We start from the raw sequence: 11,882 nt of genomic DNA on the forward strand, positions 1-11,882 counted from the left end.
CCCTGAATCCCCCCGGCCCAGCGCGGCGGGCCCTCCCGAGCGGGCCCTCCCGAGCGGCGTTTGTTTCCCCTTTGCGAGGCCATGATTAATTTTCCCTTTGAGGGAGTTTCCGGTTCGTTGTTAAAACGCGGTTGTAGAAGCAGGGCAGAAAGGGCGGTGGCCCCCAGCTGCTGGAGGCAGCGAGCCTGGCCCGCGGCTCCGGCTGGGCACCAGCTGTGGGGGATTTGTCCGTGGCCGGGATGGGCGAGGGCAGAACAGCCCACCGTGATGCTTCAGCCAAGTCTTCTGGGTCCTCGCAGCGCAGTGTCTTGGGTGTCTCTATCCTCGTTCCTTCCTGAGCGTGTTGGCTTGAGATTACGTTTTCTTCCCCAAAACCCCTCTTCCTCAGCTACCCAAAATTTAATCGTTTTAGAAGGGAAGCAAGGTCCATCCTGGCTTCAAAAGTAATAAGCTGGGATAGTTCTTGCGTGGCTATAGAAAAATTAGGCTGAATTTTGCTCACATATGACTCTTTTGCTCCATCTTGCTGGCTTGCCCCCTCATCTCTACATAAAAACATACCTTATAGCGGTACTGTGCACCACTTCGCTTTTTGCACCTGGTCCGCAGCTGAGAAAAACTGCTGTAAAGCTGAACACGGAGTAGCTTAGAGCAAAGAGTTCTTTTTACCTCACATGTACGTTTTACTCCGTTTCATGTTAGTGGAGTCTACTGCATGCATTTGTGTTAAAACAAAATGTAGCCCTTCAAATAATGCAGAGGCTCTTCTCGCATTTTGCACGTGTTTCCTTAATTCTGCTTTATTTTTACTCACGCATATGTATTTTAATTTTTCGAGACGTTTACTAAATAGAATGTGTTAAATGTGGAACCTGTAGTATTGAATCTGTGTAAAACGTAGGTGTTCTAGAGCACAACTGAAGGGGGAGCACTTCAGCTATTTTTGAGGACGGTAGCTATTTTGTGATTATACACTGACACGGAGGCAAGCTAAAAATATTTACAAACAATGAAGTTTTAAAAACTAAGAGGAAAAAAATATAAGCTACCGTGAAATTTAATACCATGGTATACCAAGAGGCAGGTGGTGATGTATCTTGAGTACTGGCGTTGTGCTTAATGTTCATGTTGTTTATGCTTATTCTTGCCTTGGTTACTCACGAGAGACCACCCAGTTTAAGAATAAAAGCAATAAAAAAAATCTGCACTCGTTTTTACACTGTGCCCTTTCTGTTACTGGATTTCACTAGCGAGAGCTCTTTTTGTGCAGCGATGCAGAACTTGGTGTCAATTTAAAGGTACTTTTTTTTTTTTCATACCCTTCAGTAGCTAATCCGTCACAGATCCACCCATAGACAATCTTTACGGTAAACCAGCTATTCCCTGCCTCCTCTTCCTGCTAGCATTTCAGTCCAGAAGTTAAGGAGTTTGAAACTTAAGACTTCCTTGAATTTCTTTCGTAACAATCGACGTTTAGTCAAGACTGCAAACAATGCTTCGGGTGATTGTGGAATCTGCTACCAATATCCCTAAAACCAAGTTTGGGAAACCAGATCCTATTGTTTCTGTTATTTTTAAAGGTAAGGAAAACTGTCATACGTGTGCTCAGGGAGGAGGTTTTCTGGAGGAAAGTGTCCTATGTAAGTATTTGAAGATCTGTGAAAACATGTTTTCATGAAGTTATATCTGGTGTTACTTTGGGGAACACTTTTTAATTAGAGAGACAGGAGTTACCTGAATGAAGTTTGAACTGGGTGGAGTGCGTTGGTCTCTGCTGGCCAGCAGTTCTTCTGTTTCAGGATCCACGTTTTATAAGCTTTTGCAAAGGTTTAGTCCTTTGCTTTAAAACCCCAAATCTAACTGCATAGATAAATACACTTTTAATTCTTGTATTGAAGGTTACCTTGTTGTTTTCCATCTGAAAAGATCATTCCTCTCTCTTGATTACTTTGCACTGCCACTGCTTACTGTTACAGCAATTTTTATTGTGACTGGTTTATTGTTGCTATTATCAGCATGTTAAAAAACAGTAGTAGGTGTTTGGTTTGCTTTGTTTTTTACAAACTGAATTACACTTTAAAATTTTGCTTGTTGAGATTATTTAATTTAAAATAAAGATTTAGGAAGAAAACCCCATTTTACACTTTCATTGCTCATCAGATACATATGGGAGGAGAAAACTGTGATAAAATTAGCATTTATATGCAAAGCTAATTATATTTTACAGTATATTTTACCTATTGCCATAATTTCCTCATTTGGCTAGATTAAAGGAACTTGATTTCAAGTATTGGTTATCTTTAACATGCAGAAATCTCCAAGCAATTTTGGATCATGTAATACATTAAACCAAACTGTGACAAATGGTCATCTTAATTCCTGGTGACCTGGTTTCCTAACTGTGCACTGAAATGGAAACTGTATTTCCTGAAGTATGAAAAATCATTGCAGGGATTTGTCACCTTTAGAAACCAAATCTTAAATCATGACATTTTGCTGGAGGCTGGGAAAGGACAAGGCAGTGCATGTCGAGTATCTTCCAAAATAAAAAGGTTTTGGATACCTTATTTCAGTATCAGAAAGATGTGGTATCATTCCATTTCCTTTCTTTTCCTCCTCTTTTTCAAGTTTTTTTTTTATCCCCCGAGTGTTAGGGCAATTGGCTGAGCCTGTTTCAGTAGTTTTTGGAACTTCATAATTCTTAAAACATGATTTTATTTGCCCTGCGAAAAGTGCTGTTACTGGTGTACTGTAGTTTCTCTGGTTTGTTCCATTTGTTTCTGCTGCTTCTTGAACATTAATAGTCTCTTTTCAGTTCCATGACTTCTCTTTGCTTCCCTGTCACAGTTTTGCCCTCCTGTGTTACCTCTGTTCCTGCAGTGTTTCATTCTCCAGAGTTGGTTTATGCCTTTACTTCTTTCTGCCTTAACTGTCTGTTTAATTCCTCCTTGTAATCTTTTGTTCCTACTGTGTGCTCTAATACAATTCAGTTTTGCCTAGTAAGTATGTTAGATTTACTTTGTTTCCTCTGCATTGCTGGATTTGTCTCTCAGTCCTTCAGTTATCCAAACACAGGAATTGGGCAACAGACATTAAAGGAATGACTTTATATTTCTTCTTTATGTGCTGCAACTGGGATTTTTGATGTTCATAAACATGCTTAACCATTGTCTTAAATACAACTTCATAATTGTGACAGATTTTTAGTAGGATATTTCATTTCTCATTATACCTGCCACTTCTTTTTATGTGGTTTTACTACACACCAGCAGTCTGATTTTTTGCTTTCTGTCCAGAGTGATTCAAGGGGGCAGAATATATCAGGCTTTTGCCAGCTATCGAGCAGTTCTGGTTTAATTTGTCAGTGGAGTGCCTAGTTGCCAGGTGCAAGGGCATAGGGATAATATCTGAAATGTGTTGAACTTCTGGCTGGTTATGTTTATAGATGTTTCTTATATACAGCCTGTTCCCCCCCACCCTGTTAGCATGTGGAGATGGGAAACCAGTCTCATTTTTGGGAAGGTGTATGTCAAAGGGCAGCAGTCTTTTAACGGTAGTCTGTACCCACTGTAGCTTCTGGGGGACATAAAAAATACAGTGGGGAGTTTATTGTCCAGAGTGGAAAAAAACTCGGGCATTTGCAGGACTTTGGCCACAGCCCTGCAGTACATTTTCATGTTCTTGTTTGACCCTGGAGTATTCTTGAAGAAGTCTTCGAGAACAGCACTCATTTGACAGAAAATTGCCGTGGAAGTTGACATTTCATTAAACAGCATTTTGTTTGTTAGCTTTGTCAAACTTGAACTTACATAGACTTTGCTGATGTCAGGTTCAGTAATTTTAAGACTTCAGTGAAAACACACAGTATCTCTCAGCATTAGACCTTTATGGCTATGCTGTGAAGAAAAAGGCCATGATCCTACAACTACTAGTATGTAAGTGACTCTGCAAACACTTTAGATGTTAACATACGTATGTTAGTATAGTTTCATCTACGTATAGAATAGACTTCATCAAATTTGTATAACTAAGCTAGTTATAGGCTATACAGTCAGTACAATTAGTACAGTGCCTTAGGTACATATTAAGAGGAAGTAGGCAGCTGTTTCTGTTGTGATATCTTATTTACAATAGAGGGGGTTTGTGCAAGCATTTGACTTTTTGTATTTTCACGTTTATGTTCAGTCCATGGATGGAACTTTTCTTGTATTTACTTTTAAGAACAACTCACTGTTCAAAGAGAGCTACACCCTAAGAGTAAATGAGTATTCCTGTCTGGAACTGGGTGCTGTTACTTGCAGAACGCTATCCTCGCTCTATGCGAGACAAATTCTAAGCCAAATCAATATGAAAAACTGTTCCCATTTGCTGAAGTGGCACTAAGTGGTAACGATTAAGCCAGTACAACTCTTTTGGTTTGTCAGATACACCAAACTGGAGAAAAGTGTGTCAGATTCTTGTCCTTGGTTGTAAAAATTGACATGATTGCTTATGTGTGCAGTCAATACTAGGACATTTAGTGCTGTCATCATTCCTTTTGATTGCCTCATTCAGCTTTATGCTTTAAAAACTGATGTGAAATTGCATTCAGTTTGATTGGGCCAATTTGAATAAACTTTATTTTTCCATTTGTGCTTAATCTAAGAGCTTTCCAGCAGGCCTGCAGTAGTTCACAGCTATGTTAGTTTGTATTTCAGTATGTGAAAGAAGAGAGTATTAAAGTGTAACTATTCACTAAATGTGTATTTTCTGTTTTGCAGAGAATTAAATTACTCTAATTTCCTGGTTCTTGGAGGTCTGCTCATTTGATCTTGCAGTTGCTGCCACCATGCAATCTTAATTCTTCATTCACAAAAGTTTTATGGAAAACTTAGTTAACTGAAATGTGATTCTCTCTTGAATCTTAGACTTAAGACTGTTGTAAAAGACTGTTTGCTTCTGCTCTTCCCCACCTGGTGAATTGATAAAAATGCTAGTTACAATAGAAGAAAAAATGTGAGATGTAAGCAATGGTTGTTTTGCAGTACTGTAATTACCTTTTTCACGATGGAACAGTTATTATTTAAACAGCTCATCTTGAATTAATTTTTTTGATCACTGTGCCATGTCATTGACTGTTACTGAGTTCTTACTACATTCATTTCCAATTGAGAACATTAAACGTGGTAGTATAATGCCTCTGCCAAGATAAAGCAAATAATGATTTCTTCTACAGTACCAGGGTTATTGTAGTTAGTTTTTAAAGAAACAAGTATATAGAGTGTCCTACCTGTATCCATGATAATTTCTTACTCTTATTTCCTGGTAGGGTCAAACTAAAAATTATCATTGGCCCTGTCTCACAGTTTATCCTGCTGTGGTTTACAGTCTTGGCTATTTGGATTCATTTCCAGTAGAGGAAGGCAACCTGCAGACCTGAAACTTATGCGAGCTCCTGGAATAACTGGGCAGTCCATCTTACCCTGCTTGGCAAAGATTTTTTTTGGTGGGAAGAAGAAAGCTCTTTGCTAGCAGTTTAAAAAACAAACCAAAAAACTCCAGTGCATTAGAAGAATCGTAAAAAGTGTAATAAAAAGCAAGACAGTAAATGAAGAAAATACATGCAAAATACATGCTCAAGGAATGTGAATGCTACACTCAGACTGACTAAAATTACAACTAAAACCCAATGTAAACTGTGTTTCCCAGAGTTTTTAATCCAACTTTCACACAAATGCATATCACAAAAAGTTTGTTGTTAGCGGAATCATACGTCCTACTCTTGTTTTTATGAAAATGGATAGTCCAGAATGGAAGGTTGCACTCCTTGTCAGGAATGGTTTTCACTGTTGTTCAAGCCAGGGCTTTCCTTACCTTACAGAGTTACATTTGAGCTTAGGCAGGGATCATAGGACTTTTATTTGTTAGTTCTGCCAGGATCAGGTCTGTGATTCACTATCTCCTTTACAAACAGCTGCAACTGTTCCTTTTTTCACCAGCACTGAGAACGTTTTTCCTCTGACTCCTGGCTGGTATTTGTAGGGGGACTTGGAGTACCAGTGCCAAACCCCAGATATTCTAGGATATTCAGTTTTGAAAATGCTTTGTCTCCTATTAGATAACATGAAGTTGAATTTCTCTTATTGGCATGTTAATTAGTTCTTTGTTCTGCAAAATGGGAGCCCACAGCATGGTATGTTATGAATGCTCTTTCCTTTGTGGTACGATGTGAGTCAATATCCTGTATAAATTGTAGACAATTCCTGTTACATAAATGTGAGTCACTTCTCGCAATTTGAAGTATGGGCTGACTTTTTTTCCTTCAGTACAACCCACTCTCATCCAGTAAAAGAGCCACCACAATCTACTGTTTGAATAGTGGATATATGAACTTGCCTTTGCAACGTCTTCCTGGCAAAGTATAGCCATAACTTGTGAATAATAAAAATGCTATTACATTTACTGTAGTCCTTAAATACAAGGAACATGTCTGCAACTTATCCTTCATGTGGTGGCTGAGCATTTTATAGATCAGCAGTTAGTTTACCGACTGTACTTAAATATACTCATTTATTATCACTAATATAAGCAATTTTTGTTTAGAGATCTGTGTGTTTGCCAGTGTTGTTCTGTACTTGTGAGTCTTGTGTCAAGACTTGTTCTCCATTGGAGCTGTATGTGTATAGTGCAACTAAAAAGTAAACATAAAGCTGTGGCATGTTATTTGCTTTGAACACGTTGTAAGAACAGAATTTTGTTTCCCTTTTTAATAGATGAGGGGGGCCTGCAAAAGGCCTCTGCAACACTTGAGTTGTATTATTCTTCTCAGGAGAAGGAATTTAAATTTAAATGACACAATATATGTAATGTACACCACACCCTGCACTCCCATGATCTGTAGGTTGACCAAATGCAAATTTTACCCTGAAGTATGGAAAAAATTTTAATTTTTAGGCTACAGTAAATGTCAGTGAAGTGATCCATATAACTTCTGGAAACCATTTTTTCAGGAAGGACTGCATTTTCTCTTATATGCATGTGCATTTCTGCTAATAATATTTGCCCATTTAGAGCAGAAAGTGCTGACACTGTAAGCATATCTTCTTGAGATTTTTTTTTCCCCAAGTGATTTCATTTCAGAGCTAAACACTTATGAGTATTTTGTAACAAAGTTATGGTAAAACATGTAACGCATTTTCTTTACTATTGAAACTCATCACTTTGAGGTTTTTGTTTGGTTTGATGTCTCCATGACTTTTGTTCTGTCTTCTTTCATCATTACTGAAGTTGCAGTCAAGGGTCATAGAAAGTTGAGAAACCTAAACATGAATTTTGCTTTTTGGGAATACATCTAGCTAAGCTTAAAAAAAAAACAGAATAAAAAGCTTCAACTACTAAAATTGCCTGAGGGACTTTTTGATTGTAAAATGTGCAGGTACTGGAAGAGGCAAAAAGAATTGGAACATTTGGTTAAAGCTCAAACTTTCTTTTGAAAAGTGGAAGGAAAAATTGTTACATTTGTGTAATGCTTTAGTAAAAACAGATCATCACACTTGTTTGTATTTGCAGATGAAAAAAAGAAAACAAAGAAAATTGACAATGAACTTAATCCTGTTTGGAATGAGGTAATTCCTTTTAATCAATTCTTGGTCTTTTTTAAGAAAAAATGCTTGTAAAATAATTGGTAAGTCAGTTTGTACAGTGGTGAATATCAGTTAGAAACAGGAATTAGTGATATGTGCTTTGTGTTCATAAATGCAGGTGAATGGATTCACCTTGCACCACATATTACAATTCATTAAGTAATGTTTTCTTGTAAAAGTAGATGGGTATCTGTTGAGTTTGTGGCTTGGTTTTGTTCCCTGTTACTTTGGACCAAATGATAGTCAGCTGTTGTTTAACCACATGTATGGGAACATAATTGGATTCTCTATTATATACTAGGAAAAAACCCTACAGAATTAGAATGGATCATCTACTGGAAGTTCCTTGTGGTTTATTTGTAGTACTGCTTCTATTTTGCATCTTTAGTAATGATGTTCATGGTGAAAATGTTTTCTTATTAGTGTTTTTTCACAAACAGAAGTGAAAGTTAAAGATTATTCTTACAGTTTGTAATTAAGAATACAAATAAAGGGAACCTACAAATATTCGTCTAAATTCATCAGCAATGGATTTCAACCAGTATTGTGGGAATAGCATCAAATTTTACGAATGATAAGAAAATACTTAGGTTAGTGTGAGAAAGTAGAACTGCAGAAGAGGTTATGGCTCAATATTAAACAATTTAGTTCTTTTTCTGTTATTGTTGCTAGTAACTAGCAAATCAAGAATGTGCTATCAACATTTTCCCAGATTTTTAACTTTGCTTTTGCAAATGTAGGCTGGTCTGTCTCTCACTAAATGCAAAATTTATTTCTGAATAATTTTGTTGTATACACTACTCTGCTGTTAATTAATTTACACATAACTTCTAATTATAATTTGGTTTTGCTCCATTTTTTTTGTTCAGATTCTTGAATTTGACTTGAAAGGAATTGCTCTGGATAATTCATCTTCCCTGACAATTACTGTGAAGGATTTCGAACCTATTGGACAAAACAAGTATGTTCTTTTTTTTTCTCCAATATTAAACACAACTTTCAATACAGAAGTCCAGGGGAAAAATGGAACTGATAGTTACCAGAGAGAAATGATGGATGCAATTAGATGGTTTCTGATGTAATACCTACTAGTAGCCTATAAGCCAGCTGTTTTGTTGGGGTTTTTTTTTAAAGAAAATACGTAGCTTGATATTAAGAGAGTCTTCTGTGAAAAGTAAATTGAATAACCTCAGCAGAGGAAGAAGATGGGTATCTAGCTTCGCATTCCTTAGAGAAGGACTCTAGTCTGTTACAAAAATGCGGTGGGAGGCTGCTGAGAATTGCCTTTTCTTACATTAATTTCTTGGAAAGGAAAGGTAGAGACTCTTACTATCAGTAAAGGATTTAGAGTTTAAGTCTTCAGCAGATAGAAGTTCTCATTTTCATGATGGCTGTTAGTGCATTTTGATAGGCTTGAATGCTACTCTGAAAGTCTAAACTCTACCAATGCAGTATGTACAGCACCTATATACCTAAAATTGTGTTCTGCATTATTCAGACATCTAAAAATCAAGTATCATGGGATCTAAGATATTTTTGTGTATATTCCTTTTTTTTTTTTCATTTGTGAGAGGCTAAAGGAAAGTTTCATTCATGCAGTTTTGTTGAGTCCTCAGGGCTCAGACAAAACTTCTTCATGTAAGATGCTTAGTTTTAGTTTTGACAAAATCAGATTTTATTATTCATTTTAGAGAACTGAAGATAAACAAATAGTAGCTATATCTATATATGCGTGGAAGGATATCACACAAAACACAAATAGATTTCCTTCAACTAAAAAATGAAAAATATATCTAGTTTTTCTACACATGAAGTAATTACAGCAGAAAAGATGCACAGAGTGTATGATTTTCTGGAAATTATTGTGGGTTTTTTTAGTTTAATCTTGGTGTTGAAGACACTGAGAAAGGAGCCACTTTGAACAGCGGCTTCTACTTTTCTATGAAAGGAGACAACATGATAAAAAGTTTCAGAGTACTGAAATGCGGTCAGGGGTCCATGTTGGCATTTAAACATTTTTTGTAGGTTTATACTCTTACAGAATAGGAACATGTAGTAGGTGAACATATAACTAATTAAGATGTCTTGTTCAACTAACGTTTAAGAGTAATCTTTGTATTTTTCAAACTTTTTTTTAAAATAAGAATAGATTTGTTCCTGTGAATTGAGTTGATAGGACCTTTTGACTGTGACCATTGAAAAAAATTATTGCCATGAAAAATTAAAATGGTATATATAAGAACACTAGAATTCAATTAATTCACATTCTATTAAAAAGCATAATATATAAACTTTAGTAAAGATGGAGGGTACTTTTTGTCATTTTGACCTGGACCTTGAGGTTCCTGCTGTATTTGTGGTGAAACAAATACATAATGCGGACTCTAACAAGTTTTATGTGGTTCTGAACATAAGATAATAGAGATTAAAAAAAAACCCCAAATGTATCTGGAATTTTGTACAATTTAAGCTTTAATTGAATATCAGAATTGGAGGTGTACAGGATACCTTAAAGCAATGCGTGTGCATATCATTTCAATGAAGATGACCTAAATTACCAGTTGAAATTGTTAGCAGCCTCTTGTGTTCTGCATGCCATTTGTTTTATGGCTCGTCACACAGAAATAAACCTGGTCCCTAAAATCAACTGCAGGAAAAGAGTAAGGTCTTGGGTGGCAGCAAGCCAATGACAAAGCTTTTCTTGGAGATAATCTACAGCAGGGGTAGAGTGTATTATTTTGTGTTGAAACATGCACTCAAAGCTCTGGCAAAGTCTAGTTCTTTCTTAACATGCATAACAAGATAAAGCTTCATCAATGTGTTTAATCTTTAGCTGTGCCACCGTGGTTAAGATCTTCTGCCTATCTCTCCTTAAATCATAGGATTTTTGTCTAAAAAGGTAAATATATACATTTGGACAAGTGTCACTCATAGAGATTTTTTTTTTTTAAATATGTGCAGAAAAAAAGAACAGCTTATAAAAATGAGATGGAAGTCCCCACTAAAGTCCTAGATTTTAAACAAGGATCTATTTCTCTGTTTGCTGTGTTCTTGTGTTCCCTCTTGTCTGTCAATGCCAAGTAGTGTTGGCTATTGCTGTTTTGAAAGGGACTATGATATCATGTCATCTTCTTTCCTTTTTTTTTTTTTGTGGCAGATTTGGATATTTTATGACACTGAGCTAGGCATGCATTCATATTTATTGGTAGTAGTCCACTTCTGTTGTTTAGCTTTTCTTTATTACTTTCTGCCTCCTCCCAATATGTGAATTCAGGGTTTTACAATACTCCAACAGCTCTGTCGTAAAATCACTGAGTCAAGCCAGTGCCCTCAGATTGCTCATTCTTGAGATTCCTATACGTCAGTAAAGCAGGAATATATTGCACGTCTCTGGCTTTAGGGAAATCCCAAAAATCACAGAACTTGATATAGGAAAGCTTGTCAGTAATGAGAAATTTGTAATGGAGATTTTATATAGTATCAGAAAATAAAGGAGAGTGCTTATCTGAAGCTCCTAAAATGTTTCACGCTGTACGTGGGTTCAAAGTTAAGCAGGCATGCCATTTTGGCTTTTTCAAATATCACCTGGACTCATATTTGTAGCACTTAACCCCCAGCTTGTGCAAATGTCTGTTTTGCTTGGGTTTGTGCACTGCAAGTTGTCTACCGCTTACTTATTCTGTGTGCATTTTAAAAAGTAAGCTAGTAAAATTCTTTGGGAAAGTGACTTCTATGTATGGAGCTGTGCAAAAATATATGTAGTCCATACCAAAGTCAGAGCAACACCTTCAAAGTAATGCTCTTTGAAACTAAATCCTCCCCAGTAACCGCCACATATTTGCAGTGTGTGATGTGTTTGGAAGGGCTGTTGGCAGGGAAACAGGATAAGGGGGTGAGAAGTGGTAAACGCATGAGCAGGCTTCCTGACTGTAACAAGATAATAGGAAATGTCGTCTTGACTTTCTTTTGAAGACAGAAAGCACTGTAACAGCAGAAAAGATTTGGTATTAATGAACATTTGCTTTTAGACAAAGGAGCACGTGAAAGAGGGAATGTGGAGTGAGTTTCCCACATATTACTTGCATGTATGCGTAACCTGTATTTCTGTACAGTTACTGATTCTATTTACTAATGCTGAGTTTGAGAGAGATTTAGGATTACCATAACATAGCTTTGCCATTCTTTCACAGTATCCTCTTTTAATACTTAAGGAAAAAGTCCATAGTTAGATACATGCCTGCAGTACTGCAGCATTAAAAA

The 11,882-nt window shown here is 36.7% G+C and overlaps 1 protein-coding gene across 1 annotated transcript in view; it reads left to right on the forward strand.

The window, feature by feature from the left end:
- The first annotated feature begins 1,432 nt into the window (after positions 1-1,432).
- Positions 1,433-11,882, forward strand: part of MYOF (myoferlin) — a 72,815-nt gene continuing 62,365 nt past the window's right edge. The window contains exons 1-3 of the mRNA XM_009641922.2: positions 1,433-1,580; positions 7,549-7,604; positions 8,492-8,583. Coding sequence (XP_009640217.1) covers positions 1,493-1,580; positions 7,549-7,604; positions 8,492-8,583 — 236 coding nt within the window. The 5' untranslated portion in view covers positions 1,433-1,492. The remainder of the gene's footprint in view (positions 1,581-7,548; positions 7,605-8,491; positions 8,584-11,882) is intronic.

This window comes from Egretta garzetta, unplaced genomic scaffold (assembly GCF_000687185.1).
Source record: "Egretta garzetta isolate BGI_Z169 unplaced genomic scaffold, ASM68718v1 scaffold56, whole genome shotgun sequence".
Classification (NCBI taxonomy): domain Eukaryota; kingdom Metazoa; phylum Chordata; class Aves; order Pelecaniformes; family Ardeidae; genus Egretta; species Egretta garzetta.